General features: G+C 47.9%; 1 protein-coding gene across 1 annotated transcript in view; it reads left to right on the top strand.

The window, feature by feature from the left end:
- Positions 1-21,645, top strand: part of LOC147102640 (transient receptor potential cation channel subfamily V member 6-like) — a 124,206-nt gene that overhangs the window by 31,257 nt on the left and 71,304 nt on the right. The window contains exons 2-3 of the mRNA XM_085964055.1: positions 11,691-11,788; positions 19,847-19,969. Of these exons, the coding sequence (XP_085820181.1) occupies positions 11,691-11,788; positions 19,847-19,969 (221 nt within the window). The remainder of the gene's footprint in view (positions 1-11,690; positions 11,789-19,846; positions 19,970-21,645) is intronic.

The raw sequence follows: 21,645 nt of genomic DNA, 5'->3' as shown, positions 1-21,645 counted from the left end.
CAGAGACAGTAAATAGAAACATAGAGAGAGACAGAGACACACATAGAGAGAGAGAGAGAGTAAATAGAAACACAGAGAGAGAGAGAGACACACATAGAGAGACAGAGACAGTAAATAGAAACATAGAGAGAGACAGAGACACACATAGAGAGACAGAGACAGTAAATAGAAACATAGAGAGAGACAGAGACACACATAGAGAGAGAGAGACAGTAAATAGAAACATAGAGAGAGACAGATACACACATAGAGAGACAGAGACAGTAAATAGAAACATAGAGAGAGACAGAGACACACATAGAGAGACAGAGACAGTAAATAGAAACATAGAGAGACAGAGACACACATAGAGAGACAGAGACAGTAAATAGAAACATAGAGAGAGACAGAGACACACATAGAGAGATGGAGACAGTAAATAGAAACATAGAGAGAGACAGAGACACACATAGAGAGACAGAGACAGTAAATAGAAACATAGAGAGGGACAGAGACACACATAGAGAGACAGAGACAGTAAATAGAAACATAGAGAGTATTATGTCCGTGAATGATTGAGACACGGACAGCAGGAGTTAACAAAACACGTCTTTACTGGTGGAAGTCAATAGTGAAACTAAAACAACAGAGGCTCACTAGCGCCTTTTATATAGGGGTGGTCACTGCCGGTACTGCAGTCTGAGACCAGTTATTCTCTTAAAGGTACATACACAACAATTCCTCCCCTTTTAGATAAACAGTACATAAAATTCATTTAACAACTAAATGATAACGAATTACAATCACAATTACTGTTGCAAGATACATTGGTTAAGTTTAAGCAATTATAAGTTCAGTCTTTGAGGAGGCTTCCTGATTCTGTCTGGATAACGCCTCTTTGGGGTATCAGGTTCTTCTGGCAATGTTGAGTCGGGATCAATGTCGTTGTTTGGTTCATCTGCTTCCAATATTACCGGTTCTGCGGTAGCTGCAATTGGAACATCGATTTCATTACCAGGTGTATCAGATCGTGGTGTGGAGTTGACGTTTTCCAGTGACTCTAGAATCTGGTCAGCATGGCGTCTTACAATGCTCTCCCCAACGTCCACGGTATACATGAGAGGTCCATGTTGTGTACAAATCGTTCCTGGCTGCCATTTCTCAGTGCGGTAGTCCCGGGCCAAAACTGGTTGACCTATCTTAAAATTCCTGGTCGGCCTTTCATTCATATTCTGAAACTGCCTGTTCTCCACATCTCTTCGGACGTTTGGCTTAACCAAATCCAAGTGGCATCGTAGTCTTCGATTGAAGAACAGCATGGCTGGAGTTTGGTTGGTAACCGCATGTGCCGCATTCCGGTAGGCAAACAAGAAGTTGTCCACCTTGTGTTGTAGGGGTATATCTTCATTACACATTGCCTTGATAGCCTTCTGGAATGTTTGGACAAACCTCTCGGCCAATCCATTAGTGGCTGGATGATATGGGGCAGATGTGTAATGCTTAACACCATTGTTCTTTAAGAACCTCCGGAACTCTTCAGACACAAACTGTGGTCCATTGTCAGAGCAAATCTGTTCAGGCAGCCCATTCCTGGCGAATATGGTTCGTAAAACTGTGATAGTTTTTTCCGTGGTGGTTGAGGACATTTTTATTACCTCTGGCCACTTTGAATGTGCATCCACCACAATTAAAAACATCGAGTCCATGAAGGGATCAGCAAAATCTATGTGCACCCTTTGCCATGAGATGAGGGCCACTCCCATGGATGTAGAGGGGCTTGTGGTGGGGCGTTTTGGAACTTCTGGCATCCTGCACAGCTCTTGGTCATCTCTTCGATTTCTCTATCGATTCCCGGCCACCACACAAACGCTCTGGCTAAGTTCTTCATTTTTACCCCACCCAGATGACCCTCATGAAGCTCATTGAGCACTCTATCCGTCAACTTAGGTGGAATTACTACTCTGGATCCACACATCAAGGTTCCTCTGCACACTGACAGCTGTTCTCTTCTCGGTGAGAATGCTGGCAGCAGTGGTTCGCCATGTGCTGGCCATCCCTTCACCGTTAAATCATAGACCCGTGATAGTGTCGGGTCATTCCGTGTTTCCTTTTCTATGTTTGCATTCGTCACAGGGAGACATTCGACTATGGTCGAGTGGAATAACTCCATTGGATCCACTGCAAGGTCTTCTTCTTCCACCGTCGGCAACGGTAGGCGTGACAATCCATCAGCATTTCCATGCTGTTTAGTTCCTTTGTACTCGATGTCATATTGGTGTGCCCCTAGGAAAAGGGACCATCTCTGCAGCCGTTGTGCTGTCATTATCGGTACGCCCTTCTGAGGGTTGAAAATGGAGACAAGAGGTTGATGATCGGCTAGTAGAGTAAATTTTTGACCGAGCAGGTAGTGATTGAACTTCTTCACCCCCCACACTAGGCTGAGGGCCTCTCTGTCAATCTGGGCGTAGTTACGCTCGGCAGAAGTTAACGAGCGTGACGCAAAAGCTATCGGCCTCTCTAAACCATCAAGGAATTTATGTGACAATACCGCCCCAATGCCGTAGGGAGACGCATCACACACCAGTCTGATCGGCAGTGCTGGGTTGTAGTGAGCCAATACTTCCCTTGAAGTGATTAAGTCCTTACTCTTCTGAAAAGCACGCTTACAATCATCGCTCCATTTCCATGCTACCCCCGTTCGTAGCAGGGCGTTCAGTGGGTGCAGAATTGTCGACAAATTCGGCAAAAACTTATGATAGTAATTCACCAATCCGAGGAATGACCTCAGTTGCGACACATTTTCAGGCGCTGGGGCCTTAACAACCGCTTCAATTTTGTCAGGGGACTTATGTAGCCCCTCTTCATCAATCATGTGGCCACAATACGATATCTGTTTCTTAAAAAATTCGCACTTGGGGCGGTTGGCTCGCAGCCCATGTTCCCGTAGTCTAGTGAGCACCTGTTCTAGGTTGTTAAGGTGTTCACTGTCATCTTCACCTGTCACAAGGATGTCATCCAAGTAACACTGAGTCCCCGGAATCCCTTGCAGGACTTGTTCCATCGCTCTTTGCCATATTGCCGGAGCCGATGCTACTCCGAATACCAATCGATGATACTGGTAAAGACCTTTGTGAGTGTTTATCGTGAGATACTTCCTAGAGGACTCTTCAACCTCCATCTGCAAATATGCTTGTGCTAGGTCAATTTTTGTAAAAAGCTTCCCTCCGGACAGTGAGGCGAAGATGTCTTCTATCCTTGCAAGAGGATATTGTACTGTGTGAAGGACTGGATTCACCGTCACCTTGAAATCCCCACAGATGCGAATCTTCCTTGGCTCCCCGGGCTTATTGCTTAACGTTTTCTTCATGACAGGAACGATGGGTGTCGCCCACTCGCTCCAGTCGACCTTAGACAACACGCCCGCCTTCTCCAGATTCTCCAGCTCTGCCTCGACGGCTGGGCGAATTGCATATGGTACCGGTCTTGCTTTGAAAAACTTGGGAACTGCATTCCCTTCTATTTTTATCGAGGCGGTTACGCCTTTAAGCGTGCCCAGTTCTTGTTGAAATACCTCTTTGGCGTTAGCTAAGATTGTTGACAATCGTCCAGGAGTGACATCTTCATCTTTTTTACCGTCCACCGTCATTGCATGAATGGAGTGCCAATCTAAGTTTATCTTCCTGATCCATTCCCGTCCCAATAACGGCGGTCCACCATTTGGCAGTATGTAGAGATACAATTTCCGTATTTTCTTGCCATTGTATTCGACAGGCACCCTTATTTTTCCTCCGGGGTATACTTTTTGCCCCGTATACGTCGTCAAGACGATGGATGTCTCTCTCAAGGGTATGTGTGAAAATAGCCGCTCGTAGTCTCGTCGATTCATGACGGTTAGCGCTGATCCTGTATCCAATTCCATTTAAACTTGGGACCCTGCTATTGTGAGGGTGACCCAAATGGTTCGGTGATCCTCTTTTGCGATTACATTGTGAAGTTTGAGACAGCTTAGTCTCCTGTTCCCGGGTTCACTATCGCTCATCTGGTCTTTGGAACTACTGTCCGTCATCTTTTGTACTTTCTTGTACGGTTCCTTAATAGCCTTTTTGTTGTCGCTGGTCTTCTTCCCAGACCTGCAAACTCGTGCAATGTGTCCCATCTTCCCGCATTGCCTGCATATTTTGTCTTTGGACCAGCAGTCCTTCTGGTCATGGTTAGTTCTGCCGCAGCGATAACATTTTGCAAATCCCCGTGTCATTTCGTGGGTGCCGTATTCCTGTGGTTTTTGTTGAATTTCTGCAGCTCCCCTGGCTGCTGCTTCATACGATACTGCCATGCTGAAAGCCTTATCTAGCGTCAGCTCTTTCTCTGAGAGTAACTTCTTCTGTGTTCCTTCACTCAGGAGTCCACAGACAAATTTGTCCCATAGGGTATCTGCCAGTCCTGCTCCGAACTGGCAGTGCTTTGATAGCTTGCGTAGTTCCGTAAGATACTCAGCATTGCTCTCATCTTTGTGCTGAGTTCTCCTGTGAAATTTAAATCTTTCTGCTATCAACAGCGGTGCAGGGTTTAGGTGTTCCTGTAGGACAGCAACAATTTCGTTAAAACTCTTCGCCTTCGGTTTGGCTGGAGTAATCAGGTCCTGCAATAGGCCGTACGTTCTAGCGCCCATTAAGTTTAACAATATCGATGCCTTTTTCTCCTCCACTATTTCGTTTGCCTCGAAATATACCTCGACTCTTTCCACATACGTGGTCCAGTCCTCTATTGTATTATCAAAAGCAGTGATACAGCCAGTCTTCGGCATCTTGCAAATCTAAAATGGCGCCTCCCGCGCTTTGCCTTCTTCCCCGCTAATTAAGATGGCGCTGCTTTCCATGGTTTCTTGCGCGTTTAATATTTATTAAAAAAAATATATGTTTTCCCGTCGTGGAACAACCCTGTGGGACTCTTGCCTCCCTCTTCGCGGGTCTATACGCAGCCCGGCTTCGTAGCACCGGCCGCGCCCTGTGTGCTCCACCCTCTCTCTCTCTTCTTCCCGATAACGCTGCTCGGCCCCGTTGCAAACCACCCGCTCGAGTTCGCGACCGCCGCGGCCCAGGAAGGATCAGTGCACTACCTGCCACCAGCCCGATTAGCTGAAGCACCGTCGACAGGAACCAGGCCCTGCATCCGACAGCTTCTCCAGCAATCTTCAACTCTGCAACACAGGGCGGATGCCCACGGTCGACGCCCGTTTCTACTGCCTCTTACTTTCTTTTCTTTCTGGCCTTGACCTCTGCTCACTTCGCTGTAGGAACGGATCCCAGGAGGTGTTGCAGACTGTAGGTAGGTTTGTATCTGCTCGTCGCCAGTATTATGTCCGTGAATGATTGAGACACGGACAGCAGGAGTTAACAAAACACGTCTTTACTGGTGGAAGTCAATAGTGAAACTAAAACAACAGAGGCTCACTAGCGCCTTTTATACAGGGGTGGTCACTGCCGGTACTGCAGTCTGAGACCAGTTATTCTCTTAAAGGTACATACACAACAGAGAGAGACAGAGACACACATAGAGAGACAGAGACAGTAAATAGAAACATAGAGAGACAGAGACAGTAAATAGAAACATAGAGAGAGACAGAGACACACATAGAGAGACAGAGACAGTAAATAGAAACATAGAGAGAGACAGAGACACACGTAGAGAGACAGAGACAGTAAATAGAAACATAAACATAGAAACATAGAAGATAGGAGCAGGAGTAGGCCATTCGGCCCCTCGAGCCTGCTCCGCCATTCAATGAGATCATGGCTGATCATCCAAATTCAGTACCCTGTCCCTGCCTTCTCTCCATATCCCTTGATCCCTTTAGCCTTAAGAAATATATCCAACTCCTTCTTGAATATATTTAATGAATTGTCCTCTACTGCCTTCTGTGGTAGAGAATTCCACAGGTTCACCACTCTCTGGGTGAAGAAATTCCTCCTCATCACTGTCCTAAATGGCTTACCCCTTATCCTTAGTCTGTGACCCCTGGTTCTGGACTCCCCCCGCCATCGGGAACATCCTTCCTGCATCTAGTCTGTCTAGTCCTGTTAGAATTTTATAAATTCCAATGAGATCCCCTCTCATTCTGCTAAACTCCAACGACTATAAGCCCAATCGACCCAATCTCTCCTCATAGACATTCCTGCCATCCCAGGTATCAGCCTGGTGAATCTTCGCTGCACTCCCTCCATGGCAAGAACATCCTTCCTCAGATAAGGCGACCAAAACTGCACACAATACTCAAGATATGGCCTCACCAAGGCCCTGTACAACTGCAGCAAGACATCCTTGTTCCTGTAGTTGAACCCTCTCGCCACGAAGGCCAACATACCATTTGCCTTCTTAACCGCCTGCTGCACCTGCATGCTTACCTTCAGCGACTGGTGCACAAGGACACCCAGGTCTCATTGCACTTCCCCTTCTCCCAATCTATTGCCATTCAGATAATAATCTGCCTTCCTGTTTTTGCCACCAAAGTGGATAACCTCGCATTTATCCACATTATATTGCATCTGCCATGCTTCTGCCCAGTCACCCAACCTGTCCAAATCATACTGGAGTTTCTCGGCATCCTCCTCACAGCACACACGCCCACCCAGCTTTGTGTCGTCTGCAAACTTGGAGATATTACATCTAGTTCCCTCGTCTAGATCATTAATATATATTGTGACTAGCTGGGGTCCTGGGACCAATCCCTGCGGTACCCCACTAGTCACTGCCTGCCACTCGGAAAAAGACCCGTTTCCAACTCTTTGCTTTCTGTCTGCCAACCAGTTCTCTATCCAAGTCAATACCTTGCCCCCAATCCCATGTGCCTTAACTTTATACACTAATCTCTTATGCGGGACCTTATCAAAAGCCTTCTGAAAGTCCAAATACACCACATCCACTGGTTCTCCCTTATCTATTCTACCAGTTACATCCTCAAAAAAATTCCAGTAGATTAGTCAAGCACAATTTACCTTTTGTAAATCCATGTTGACTTTGTCCAATCCTGTCACTGTTTTCCAAGTGCTCTGCTATTACATCTTTTATAATGGACTCTAGCATTTTCCCCACTACCGATGTCAGGATTACTGGTCTATTATTCCCCATTTTCTCTCTACCACCTTTTTTGAATAGTGGGGTAACATTAGCTACCCTCCAATCCATGGGTACTGTTCCAGAGTCTATCGAATTTTGGAAGATGACCAGCAAAGCATCAACTATTTCTAGGGCCACTTCCTTAAGTACCCTAGGATGTAGATTATCAGGCCCTGGGAATTTATCGGCCTTCAATCCCGTCAATTTCCCTAACACCATTTCCCTACAAATACTGATTTCTTTCAGTTCCTCCCTCTCATTAGACCCTATGTTCCCCGACATCTCTGGGAGATTATTTGTGTCCTCTTTGTGAAGACAGGACCAAAGTATGTATTTAATTGGTCTGCCATTTCTTTGTTCCCCATTATAAATTCCCCTGATTCTGACTGCAAGCGATCTACGCTTGACTTCACCAATCTTTTTCTCTTCACATATCTATAAAAGCTTTTACAGTCAGTTTTTATGTTCCCTGAAAGCTTACTCTCATATTCTATTTTCCCCCTCTTAATTAATCCCTTTATCCTCCTTTGCTGAATCCTAAACTGCTCCCAATCCTCAGGTTTACTGCTTTTTCGGGCCAATTTATATGTCCTCTCCTTGGATCTTATGCTATCCCTAATTTCCCTTGTTAGCCACGGTTGAGTCACCTTTTTTGTTTTATTTTTATGCCAAACTGGGATGAATAAATTCTGTAGTTCATCCATGCGATCTTTGAATGTTTGCCATTGCCTATCCACCGTCAACCCTTTGAGTGACATTCCCCAATCAATCCTACCCAACTCGTGCCTCATACCATTGTAGTTTCCTTTATTTAAATTCAGGACCCTAGTCTCTGAGTCAACTACTTCACTCTCCATCTTAATGAAGAATTCTATCATATTATGATCGCTCCGACCCAAGGGGCCTCGCACAACAAGATTGCTAATTAATCCTTTCTCATTACATTATACCCAGTCTAATATGACCTGATCTCTAGTTGGTTCCTTGACATATTGGTCCAGGAAACCATCCCATAAACACTCCAGGAATTCCTCCTCCACAGTATTGTTACTAATTTGGTTAGCCCAATCTATATGTAGATTAAAGTCACCCATGATAACTGCTGTGCCCTTATTGCACGCTTCTCTAATTTCCCTTTTAATGCCATCCCCAACCTCTGCATTACTGTTTGGGGGTCTATATACCACTCCCACTAACGTTTTCTGCCCCATGGTATTTCTCAGTTCTACCCATACAGATTCCACATCATCAGAGCTAATATCCTTCCTTACAATTGTGTTAATCCCCTCTTTAACCACCAATGCTACCCCACCTCCTTTTCCTTTTTGCCTATCTTTCCTGAATATTGAATACCCCTGGATGTTGAGTTCCCAGCCTTGGTCACCCTGGTGCCATGTTTCCGTAATCCCAATCATATCATATTCGTTTACCTCTATTTGCACAGCTAATTCATCTACCTTATTACGAATGCTCCTTGCATTAAGACAGAAAGCCTTCAGGCTTGTTTTTTTAACGCTCTTAGACCTTTTAGAATTATTATTTACTGTAGCCATGTTTGATTTAACCCCTTGATTTCTCTGACTGCCACCTTTGTTTTTCTCCTTCCTGTCTTTTGCTTCTATCCTTGTTTCCCTTTCCTCTGTCTCCCTGCTCAGGTTCCCAACCCCCTGCCATTTTAGTTTAAACCCTCCCCCAGAGCACTAGCAAACATTCCCCCTGGGACATCGGTCCTGGCCCTGCCCAGGTGCAAACCGTCCGGTTTGTACTGGTCCCACCTCCCCCAGAACCGGTTCCAATGTCCCAGGAATTTGAATCCCTCCCCCTTGCACCATTCCTCTAGCCACGTATTCATCTGAAATATCCTTCTATTTCTACTCTGACTAGCACTGGTAGCAATCCTGAGATTACTACCTTTGAGGTCCTATTTTTAAATTTACCTCCTAACTCCCTTTATTCAGCTTTTAGGACCTCATCCCGTTCTTTACCTATAGCGTTGGTACCTATATGCACCACGACAACTGGCTATTCACCCTCCCCTTCCAAAATGTTCTGCAGCCACTCCGAGACATCCTTGACCCTTGCACCAGGGAGGCAACACACCATCCTGGAGTCTTGTTTGCGGCCGCAGAAACGCCTTTCTATTCCCCTTACAATAGAATCCCCTATTACCAAAGCTCTACCCCTCTTTTTCCTCCCGTCCTGTGAAACAGAACCACCCCTGGTGCCAGGAAGCTGGTTGCTGCTGCCTTCCCCCGATAAGCCATCCCCCTCAACAATATCCAAAGCGGTATATCTGTTTAGTTTATAGAGACAGATACACACATAGAGAGACGGAGACAGTAAATAGATACATAGAGAGAGACAGATACACATATAGAGAGACAGAGACAGTAAATAGAAACATAAAGAGAGACAGATACACACATAGAGACAGAGACAGTAAATAGAAACATAGATTTCCCACATTATACTCCATCTGCCAATTTTTTGCCCACTCACTGAACCTATCGATATCCCTTTGCAGACTCTGTGTCCTCCTCACAACTTACTTTCCCACCTATCTTTGTATCATCAGCAAATTTGGCTACAGTACACTCAGTCCCTTCATCCAAGTCATTTATATAGATTGTAAATAGTTGAGGCCCCCAGCACTGATCCCTGTGGCACAGCACTAGCTCCAGTTTACCAACCTGAAAATGACCCGTTTATCCCGACTCTTGGTTTTCTGTTAGTTAGCCAATCCTCCACCCATGCTAATGTGTCAGCTGTGGCTCAGTTGGTAGCATACTTGCCTCTGAGTCAAAAGGTTGTGGGTTCAAGTCCCACTCCAGGGATTTGCAGTACATAAAGCTAGGCTGACACTCCCAGTGCAGTGCTGAGGGAGCGCTGCACTGTCGGAGGTGCCGTCTTTTGGATGAGACGTTAAACTGAGGCCCCATCTGCTTTCTCAGGTGGACATAAAAGATCCCAGGGCACTATTTTGAAGAAGAGCAGGAGAGTTATCCCAGTGTCCTGGCCAATATTCCCTCTAAATTGTGGTTGTTGTGCGCAGCCCGTTTATTTCACTGAAAAACAGATGGCCTGGTCATTTGTCTCATTGCCATTTGTGGGACCTTGTAAAAGGCCCTATATAAATGCAAGCCCCACTCCAGAGATTTGAGCATAAAAATCTAGGCTGACTCTCCAGTGCAGTACTGAGGGAGTGCTGCATTGTCGGAGGTGCCGTCTGCCCTCTCAAGAGGACGTAAAAGATCCCAGGGCCACTATTTCGAAGAAGAGCAGGGGAGTTCTCCCCGGTGTCCTGGCCAACATTTATCCCTCAATCAATATAACATAAACAGATTATCTGGTCATCATCACATTGCTGTTTGTGGGACCTTGCTGTGAGCAAATTGGCTGCCGCGTTTACAACCTTTATTCAATCTTTCACAAGATTTAATCGAGGTGTTCAAAATTATGCGAGGTTTTGATAAGGAGAAACTGTTTCCACTGGCAGGAGAGGAGTGAACCAGAGGACACGGATTTAAGATAACTGGCAAAAGAACCAGGGGGGAAATTAGGTGAATTTTTTTTTACATAGGACATACGGCACAGAAACAGGCCATCCGGCCCAACCAGTCCATGCCGGCGTTTATGCTCCACTCGAGCCTTCTCCCGTCTTTCCTCATCTAAATCTATCAGCATAACCCTTGATTCCCTTCTCCCTCATATGCTTGTCCAGCCTCCCCTTAAATGCATCTATACTATTCGCTTCAACCACTCCTTGTGGTAGCGAGTCCCACATTCTCACCACTCTTTGGGTAAAGAAGTTTCTTCTGAATTCCCTATTGGATTTCTTGCTGACTATCTTATATTGATGGCCTCTAGTTATGCTCTTCCCCACAAGTGGAAACATTCTCTCTGTATCTACTCTATCAAAATTTTTCATAATTTTAAAGACCTCTATTAGGTCACCCCTCAGCCTTCTCCTTTCAAGAGAAAAGAGACCCAGCCTGTTCATCCTTTCCTGATATGTATACCCTCACTTTTCTGGTATCATCCTTGTAAATCTTCTCTGCACCCTCTCCAGTGCCTCTATATCCTTTTTATAATATGGTGACCAGAACTGTGCGCAGTACTTCAAGTGTGATCTAACCAAGGTTCGATACAGGTTTAGCATAACTTCCCTACTTTTCAATTCTATCCCTCCAGAAATAAACCCTGCAGCGAGTTGTTGTGATCTGGAATGCGCTGCCTGAAAGGATGGTGGAAGCAGATTCAAAAGTAACTTTCAAAAGGGAATACTTGAAAAGGAAACATTTGCAGGGCTATGGGGAAAGCAGGGGAGTGGGGCTAATTGGAGAGATCCTTTAACGAGCTGGCACAGGCGCGATGGCTGAATGGCCTCCGTCTGTGCTGTAAGATTGTATGATTCTGTGAGAGGATCGTTCCCCTGCCATAAAACAACGTAACAAGTCTGGAGAACAACAAGATGGATGGCTGAGTGACCCCCGTCCAGGTTGGTGCAATGGTGTGACAATCAATATCCTCACTTTTGGACATCCTTCAACTTCACCATCAATGCCCTCACTCTGGTCTTTGGGATTCTCTCCCTACAGGATCACAGACAGACCTCTGTTTTCAGCTGCGAGAGCAAATGATGTCAGTGCCATCAAGCAACTCCTCGAGTCTTCCACCGTAGACCCTTTTGAAAAAGGTGAGATCCTGCATTTTATTTTGGAAAAAAAGGAATGAATGGCTCGGCATTTTCCACATTGTCCTAAGACTGCTCTTTATATCACCCCATTGTTCTGTTTGTAACAGTGGGTTCAGAGGACTCGGTAAATCTAGCATGAGATTGTTACACTCTCATTCAGAAGGGCCGGTAACTCCAGGGTTAGAGATTTGTAGAGTTACTCTGCATGGCTCTGCTCCCATTGTGGAATATCATTAGACAGGAGTTCAGGTCACAGAATCAGCGATAGCTCAGGTCATAGAATCAGCGCTAGTTCAGGTCACAGAATCAGCGCTAGCTCAGGTCATAGAATCAGCGCTAGTTCAGGTCATAGAATCAGCGCTAGCTCAGGTCACAGAATCAGCGCTAGCTCAGGTCATAGAATCAGCGCTAGTTCAGGTCATAGAATCAGCGCTAGCTCAGGTCACAGAATCAGCGCTAGCTCAGGTCATAGAATCAGCGCTAGTTCAGGTCATAGAATCAGCGCTAGCTCAGGTCATAGAATCAGCGCTAGTTCAGGTCATAGAATCAGCGCTAGCTCAGGTCACAGAATCAGCGCTAGCTCAGGTCACAGAATCAGCGTTAGTTCAGGTCACAGAATCAGCGCTAGCTCAGGTCATAGAATCAGCGCTAGTTCAGGTCATAGAATCAGCGCTAGCTCAGGTCACAGAATCAGCGCTAGCTCAGGTCATAGAATCAGCGCTAGTTCAGGTCATAGAATCAGCGCTAGCTCAGGTCATAGAATCAGCGCTAGCTCAGGTCACAGAATCAGCGCTAGCTCAGGTCACAGAATCAGCGCTAGCTCAGGTCATAGAATCAGCGCTAGCTCAGGTCATAGAATCAGCGATAGCTCAGGTCACAGAATCAGCGCTAGCTCAGGTCATAGAATCAGCGATAGCTCAGGTCATAGAATCAGCGCTAGCTCAGGTCATAGAATCAGCGATAGCTCAGGTCACAGAATCAGCGCTAGCTCAGGTCACAGAATCAGCGATAGCTCAGGTCACAGAATCAGCGCTAGCTCAGGTCATAGAATCAGCGATAGCTCAGGTCATAGAATCAGCGCTAGCTCAGGTCACAGAATCAGCGCTAGCTCAGGTCACAGAATCAGCGCTAGCTCAGGTCATAGAATCAGCGATAGCTCAGGTCATAGAATCAGCGATAGCTCAGGTCATAGAATCAGCGCTAGCTCAGGTCATAGAATCAGCGCTAGCTCAGGTCATAGAATCAGCGCTAGCTCAGGTCACAGAATCAGCGCTAGCTCAGGTCACAGAATCAGCGCTAGCTCAGGTCACAGAATCAGCGCTAGCTCAGGTCACAGAATCAGCGCTAGCTCAGGTCACAGAATCAGCGCTAGCTCAGGTCACAGAATCAGCGCTAGCTCAGGTCACAGAATCAGCGCTAGCTCAGGTCATAGAATCAGCGCTAGCTCAGGTCATAGAATCAGCGCTAGCTCAGGTCACAGAAACAGCGCTAGCTCAGGTCACAGAATCAGCGCTAGCTCAGGTCACAGAATCAGCGCTAGCTCAGGTCATAGAATCAGCGCTAGCTCAGGTCACAGAATCAGCGCTAGCTCAGGTCACAGAATCAGCGCTAGCTCAGGTCATAGAATCAGCGCTAGCTCAGGTCATAGAATCAGCGCTAGCTCAGGTCACAGAATCAGCGCTAGCTCAGGTCACAGAATCAGCTCTAGTTCAGGTCACAGAATCAGCGCTAGCTCAGGTCACAGAATCAGCGCTAATTCAGGTCATAGAATCAGCTCTAGTTCAGGTCATAGAATCAGCGCTAGTTCAGGTCATAGAATCAGCGCTAGTTCAGGTCATAGGATCAGCGCTAGTTCAGGTCATAGAATCAGCGCTAGTTCAGGTCATAGAATCAGCGCCAGCTCAGGTCATAGAATCAGCGCTAGTTCAGGTCACAGAATCAGCGCTAGTTCAGGTCATAGAATCAGCGCTAGTTCAGGTCATAGAATCAGCGCTAGCTCAGGTCGTAGAATCACCGCTAGCTCAGGTCACAGAATCAGCGCTAGCTCAGGTCATAGAATCAGCGCTAGCTCAGGTCACAGAATCAGCGCTAGCTCAGGTCATAGAATCAGCGCTAGTTCAGGTCATAGAATCAGCGCTAGTTCAGGTCACAGAATCAGCGCTAGCTCAGGTCATAGAATCAGCGCTAGCTCAGGTCACAGAATCAGCGCTAGTTCAGGTCATAGAATCAGCGCGAGTTCAGGTCATAGAATCAGCGCTAGTTTAGGTCATAGAATCAGCGCTAGTTCAGCTCATAGAATCAGCGCTAGTTCAGGTCATAGAATCAGCGCTAGTTCAGGTCACAGAATCAGCGCTAGTTCAGGTCACAGAATCAGCGCTAGTTCAGGTCACAGAATCAGCGCTAGCTCAGATCATAGAATCAGCGCTAGCTCAGGTCATAGAATCAGCGCTAGTTCAGGTCATAGAATCAGCGCTAGTTCAGGTCATAGAATCAGCGCTAGCTCAGGTCATCGAATCAGCGCTAGTTCAGGTCATAGAATCAGCGCTAGTTCAGGTCATAGAATCAGCGCTAGCTCAAGTCATAGAATCAGCGCTAGTTCAGGTCATAGAATCAGCGCTAGTTCAGGTCATAGAATCAGCGCTAGTTCAGGTCACAGAATCAGCGCTAGTTCAGGTCATAGAATCAGCGCTAGTTCAGGCCATAGAATCAGCGTTCGTTCAGGTCAGAGAATCAGCGCTAGTTCAGGTCACAGAATCAGCGCTAGTTCAGGTCATAGAATCAGCGCTAGCTCAGGTCATAGAATCAGCGCTAGTTCAGGTCATAGAATCAGCGCTAGCTCAGGTCATAGAATCAGCGCTAGTTCAGGTCATAGAATCAGCGCTTGTTCAGGTCATAGAATCAGCGCTAGTTCAGGTCATAGAATCAGCGCTAGTTCAGGTCATAGAATCAGCGCCAGTTCAGGTCATAGAATCAGCGCTAATTCAGGTCATAGAATCAGCGCTAGTTCAGGTCATAGAATCAGCGATAGTTCAGGTCACAGAATCAGCGCTAGTTGAGGTCATAGAATCAGCGCTAGTTCAGGTCACAGAATCAGCGCTAGTTCAGGTCACAGAATCAACGCGAGTTCAGGTCACAGAATCAGCGCTAGCTCAGGTCATAGAATCAGCGCTAGTTCAGGTCATAGAATCAGCGCTAGCTCAGGTCACAGAATCAGCGCTAGCTCAGGTCACAGAATCAGCGCTAGCTCAGGTCATAGAATCAGCGCTAGCTCAGGTCATAGAATCAGCGCTAGTTCAGGTCATAGAATCAGCGCTAGTTCAGGTCACAGAATCAGCGCTAGTTCAGGTCACAGAATCAGCGCTAGCTCAGGTCATAGAATCAGCGCTAGTTCAGGTCATAGAATCAGCGCTAGTTCAGGTCATAGAATCAGCGCTAGTTCAGGTCATAGAATCAGCGCTAGTTCAGGTCACAGAATCAGCGCTAGTTCAGGTCATAGAATCAGCGCTAGTTCAGGTCATAGAATCAGCGCTAGTTCAGGTCATAGAATCAGCGCTAGTTCAGGTCACAGAATCAGCGCTAGTTCAGGTCATAGAATCAGCGCTAGTTCAGGTCATAGAATCAGCGCTAGTTCAGGTCATAGAATCAGCGATAGTTCAGGTCACAGAATCAGCGCTAGTTCAGGTCATAGAATCAGCGCTAGTTCAGGTCATAGAATCAGCGCTAGCTCAGGTCATAGAATCAGCGCTAGTTCAGGTCATAGAATCAGCGCTAGTTCAGGTCATAGAATCAGCGCTAGTTCAGGTCACAGAATCAGCGCTAGTTCAGGTCATAGAATCAGCGCTAGTTCAGGTCACAGAATCAGCGCTAGTTCAGGTCATAGAATCAGCGCTAGTTCAGGTCATAGAATCAGCGCTAGCTCAGGTCACAGAATCAGCGCTAGTTCAGGTCATAGAATCAGCGCTAGTTCAGGTCACAGAATCAGCGCTAGTTCAGGTCATAGAATCAGCGCTAGTTCAGGTCATAGAATCAGCGCTAGCTCAGGTCATAGAATCAGCGCTAGTTCAGGTCATAGAATCAGCGCTAGTTCAGGTCATAGAATCAGCGCTAGTTCAGGTCACAGAATCAGCGCTAGTTCAAGTCATAGAATCAGCGCTAGTTCAGGTCACAGAATCAGCGCTAGTTCAGGTCATAGAATCAGCGCTAGTTCAGGTCATAGAATCAGCGCTAGTTCAGGTCACAGAATCAGCGCTAGATCAGGTCATAGTATCAGCGCTAGTTCAGGTCACAGAATCAGCGCTAGTTCAGGTCACAGAATCAGCGCTAGTTCAGGTCATAGAATCAGCGCTAGTTCAGGTCACAGAATCAGCGCTAGTTCAGGTCACAGAATCAGCGCTAGTTCAGGTCATAGAATCAGCGCTAGTTCAGGTCATAGAATCAGCGCTAGCTCAGGTCATAGAATCAGCGCTAGCTCAGGTCATAGAATCAGCGCTAGTTCAGGTCATAGAATCAGCGCTAGTTCAGGTCACAGAATCAGCGCTAGTTCAGGTCACAGAATCAGCGCTAGCTCAGATCATAGAATCAGCGCTAGTTCAGGTCATAGAATCAGCGCTAGTTCAGGTCATAGAATCAGCGCTAGTTCAGGTCATAGAATCAGCGCTAGCTCAGGTCATAGAATCAGCGCTAGCTCAGGTCATAGAATCAGCGCTAGTTCAGGTCATAGAATCAGCGCTAGTTCAGGTCACAGAATCAGCGCTCGTTCAGGTCATAGAATCAGCGCTAGCTCAGGTCATAGAATCAGCGCTAGTTCAGGTCATAGAACCAGCGCTAGTTCAGGTCATAGAATCAGCGCTAGCTCAGGTCATAGAATCAGCGCTAGTTCAGGTCATAGAATCAGCGCTAGTTCAGGTCATGGAATCAGCGCTAGTTCAGGTCACAGAATCAGTGCTCGTTCAGGTCATAGAATCAGCGCTAGTTCAGGTCATAGAATCAGCGCTAGTTCAGGTCAGAGAATCAGCGCTAGTTCAGGTCACAGAATCAGCGCTAGTTCAGGTCATAGAATCAGCGCCAGCTCAGGTCATAGAATCAGCGCTAGTTCAGGTCATAGAATCAGCGCTAGTTCAGGTCATAGAATCAGCGCTAGTTCAGGTCATAGAATCAGCGCTAGTTCAGGTCATAGAATCAGCGCTAGTTCAGGTCATTGAATCAGCGCTAGTTCAGGTCATAGAATCAGCGCTATTGGCGGCCGTGCCTTCCGTCATCTAGGCCCTGGCTGTGGAATTCCCTCCCTAAACCTCTCCTCCTTTAAGACACTCGTTAAAACCTACCTCTTCGAACAAGCTTTTGGTCACCTGTTAAAATGTCTCCTTCTTTGGTTCAATGTCAATTTTTTATGTCTTTTAACACTCCTGTGAAGCGACTTGGGACGTTTTATTACGTTAAAGGCGCTATATAAATACAAGTTGTTGTTGAATACTGGTGAGGCCCTATCTCCACACTGGGAGCAGAGGCTTGTACATTGCTCCTGATGGTGGTGGACCATTAAACAACTAACAGGAGGAGGAGGCTCCATGAATATCCCCATCCACAAGGATGGTGGAGCCCAGCGCGTGAGTGCAAAGACAAGGCTGAAGCGTTTGCGATCATTTTTAGCCAGAAGTGCCGAGTGGATGATCCATATCGGCCTCCTCCTGAGGTCCCCATTACCACAGAAGCCAGTCTTCAATCATTGCGATTCACTCCATGTGATATCAGGAAACGACTGAGCTCACTGGATACAGCAAAGCCCATGGGCCCTGACAACATCCCAGCTGTCCTGCTGAAGACTTGTGCTCCAGAACTAGCCGCGCCTCTAGCCAAGCTGTTTCAGTACAGCTACAACACTGGCATCTATCCGACAATGCGGAAAACTGCCCAGGTATGTCCTGTCCACAAAAGGCAGGACAAATCCAATCCGGCCAATTACCACCCCATCGGTCTACTCTCAATCATCAGCAAAGTGATGGAAGGTGTCATTGACAGTGCTATCAAGCAGCACTTACTTATCAATAACCTGCTCACTGATGTGCGGGTTAGGTTGATTGGCTATGATAAATTGACCCTTAGTGTTAGGGGGATTAAATACGTGGGGTTACGGGGATCGGGTGGGATATGTGTTGGTGCAGGCTCGATGGGCCAAAATGGCCTCTATCTGCACTGTGGGGTTTCTGTGATTTCTGTGATTCTGTGATGCCCAGTTTGGGTTCCGCCAGGACCACTTGGCTCCAGGCATCATTACAGCCTTGGTCCAAACATGGATAAAGGAGCTGAATTCCAGAGGTCAGGTGAGAGTGACTGCCCTTGACATCAAGGCAGCATTTGACTGAGTGTGGCATCAAGGAGCCCTAGTAAAACTGAAGTCAATGGGAATCAGGGGGAAAACTCTCCACTGGCTGGAGTCATACCTAGCACAAAGGAAGATGGTTGTGGTGGTTGGAGGTCAATCATCACAGCCCCAGGACATCGCTGCAGGAGTTCCTCAGGGCAGTGTCCTAGGCCCAACCATCTTCAGCTGCTTCATCAATGACCTTCCCTCCATCATAAGGTCAGAAGTGGGGATGTTCGCTGATGACTGCACAGTGTTCAGTGCCATTCACAACTCCTCAGATAATGAAGCAGTCCATGCCCGCATACAGCAAGACCTGGATGACATTCAGGCTTGGGCTGATAAGTGGCAGGTAACATTCGCACCACAGAAGTGCCAGGCAATGACTATCACCAAAAAGCGAGCGTCTAACCACCGCCCCTTGAAATTCAACAGCATTACCATTGCCGAATCCCCCACCATCAACATCCTGGGGGTTACCATTGACCAGAAACTTAACTGGACCAGCCACATAAATACTGTGGCAGCAAGAGCAGGTCAGAGGCTAGGTATTCTGCAGTGAGTGTCTCACCTCCTGACTCCCCAAAGCTTTTCCGCCATCTACAAGGCACAAGTGTGATGGAATACTCTCCACTTGCCTGGATGATTGCAGCTCCAACAACACTCAAGTTTGACACCATCCAAGACAAAGCAGCCCGCTTGATTGACACCCCGTCCAACACCTTAAACATTCACTCCCTCCACCACTGGCGTACCGTGGCTGCAGTGTGTACCATCTACAAGATGCACTGCAGCAACTTGCCAAGGCTTCTTCGGCAGCACCTCCCAAACCCGTGACCTCTACCACCTAGAAGGACAAGGGCAACAGATGCATGGGAACGCCACCACCTCCAAGTTCCCCTCCAAGTCACACACCATCCTGACTTGGAAGTAAATCGGCGTTCCTTCATCGTCGCTGGGTAAAAATCCTGGAACTCTCTCCCTAACAGCACTGTGGGAGTACCTTCACCACACAGACTGCAGCGGTTCAAGGAGGCGGCTCACCAGCACCTTCTCCAGGGCAATTAGGGATGGGCAATAAATGCATGTCCTTGCCAGCGACGCCCACATCCCATGAATGAATAATAAAAAAATAATATTCCAATTGACCCATTGATGTTAAAGTGGCTTGTTTTAGCTGATAATCAAATGAACTTGAGGAGCATCTTAGTACTTGATGAGCCTCATTGATAAATAGCTTCATACTCACTGCATACTTTCAGTGAATGACTGATAACCACAGCTGATGTGGGGTTAGGAGTGGCGCACTGATGGTGATGGGTGATGTAGCACTGTGAGGTGATCAATGTTTGAAGGACGGGTTGCCAACTCTGGTTGGATGAATTCCTGAAGGTTTCATCACATGACCACCAACCTTAAATTTCCCACTCGGTCAAATAGCCTGTTTCCCCATCTCCAATACTTCAATAACTGATAAACAAAAGTGTTCAACGAAAATGTAAAAAATATCATTTTTTTAACCCCCCCCTATGATTTTTCACTCGGGCTTGCTCGCAGCAGTGTCCAGGAGATTGCTCTTTAATTCCCGAAGACCCCAGGACAATGCTGGAGTGTTGTCAATTCTGGCTTAAAGCAAACTTCAGTAAATGTGTTGAAGCTGTACTTTGTGTAATTGTAGCTGCATTATTTCCTGGTAGGTGTGATGGGTGAGACAGCATTGCACATAGCAACATTGTACGATAATTATGAGGCTGCGGCAGTGCTCCTTGAAGAAGCGCCAGAGCTCATCAATGTACCGGCCACCTCTGAGCTGTACGAAGGTAGTATTTACAGTTTCATTCATTTCTCTTGTTCCCTGTGAACCAGAAATGGGATGGGGGATGAGTGTTGCAATAGGGTGGGTGATCATCACTGTATTTCGATAGGTAACGATTGAAGGGCAGGTTGACATAATGATTGAGGTGTGGTGTTGAGTAATGGTTTAGATATGGGAGATGGTTATTGATTGAGGAATGGGGGATGGTCAGTGAGTGGGGATTGCGGGATGGGCAGTGAGTGGGTGATGGGCAGTGAGTGAGGAATGGGGGATGGGCAGTGAGGGGAATGGGGGATGGGCAGTGAGTGGGGGATGGGGATGGGCAGTGAGTGGGGAATGGGGGATGGGCAGTGAGTGGGGAATGGGGGATGGGCAGTGAGTGGGTGATGGGCAGTGAGTGAGGAATGGGGGATGGGCAGTGAGTGGGGAATGGGGGATGGGCAGTGAGTGGGGAATGGGGGATGGGCAGTGAGTGGGGGATGGGCAGTGAGTGGGGGATGGGCAGTGAGTGAGGAATGGGGGATGGGCAGTGAGTGGAGGATGGGGGATGGGCAGTGAGTGGGGAATGGGGATGGGCAGTGAGTGGGGGATGGGCAGTGAGTGGGGAATGGGGATGGGCAGTGAGTGGGGGATGGGCAGTGAGTGTGGAATGGGGGATGGGCAGTGAGTAGGGAATGGGGGATGGGCAGTGAGTGGGGGATGGGCAGTGACTGGGGAATGGGGGATGGGCAGTGAGTGTGGGGGATGGGCAGTGAGTGGGGAATGGGGGATGGGCAGTGAGGGTGGGAGATGGGCAGTGAGTGGGGGATGGGGATGGGCAGTGAGTGGGGGATGGGCAGTGAATGGGGAATGGGGGATGGGCAGTGAGTGGGGGATGGGCAGTGACTGGGGAATGGGGGATGGGCAGTGAGTGTGGGGGATGGGCAGTGAGTGGGGAATGGGGGATGGGCAGTGAGTGTGGGGGATGGGCAGTGAGTGGGGGATGGGGATGGGCAGTGAGTGGGGGATGGGCAGTGAGTGGGGAATGGGGGATGGGCAGTGAGTGGGGAATGGGGGATGGGCAATGAATGGGGAATGGGGGATGGGCAGTGAGTGGGGGATGGGCAGTGACTGGGGAATGGGGATGGGCAGTGAGTGGGGGATGGGCAGTGAATGGGGAATGGGGGATGGGCAGTGAGTGGGGGATGGGCAGTGACTGGGGAATGGGGGATGGGCAGTGAGTGGGGAATGGGGGATGGGCAATGAATGGGGAATGGGGGATGGGCAGTGAGTGGGAGATGGGCAGTGAGTGGGGGATGGGGATGGGCAGTGAGTGGGGGATGGGCAGTGAATGGGGAATGGGGGATGGGCAGTGAGTGGGGGATGGGCAGTGACTGGGGAATGGGGGATGGGCAGTGAGTGTGGGGGATGGGCAGTGAGTGGGGAATGGGGGATGGGCAGTGAGTGTGGGGGATGGGCAGTGAGTGGGGGATGGGGATGGGCAGTGAGTGGGGGATGGGCAGTGAGTGGGGAATGGGGGATGGGCAGTGAGTGGGGAATGGGGGATGGGCAATGAATGGGGAATGGGGGATGGGCAGTGAGTGGGGAATGGGGGATGGGCAGTGAGTGTGGGGGATGGGCAGTGAGTGGGGGATGGGCAGTGAGTGGGGAATGGGGGATGGGCAGTGAGTGGGGAATGGG

This window comes from Somniosus microcephalus, chromosome 21, assembly GCF_052327205.1.
Source record: "Somniosus microcephalus isolate GS21.2 chromosome 21, FLI_Smic_1.0, whole genome shotgun sequence".
NCBI lineage: Eukaryota > Metazoa > Chordata > Chondrichthyes > Squaliformes > Somniosidae > Somniosus > Somniosus microcephalus.
Note: the sequence above shows the minus strand (reverse complement) of the source record. Positions and strands in the feature narration are given on the sequence as shown.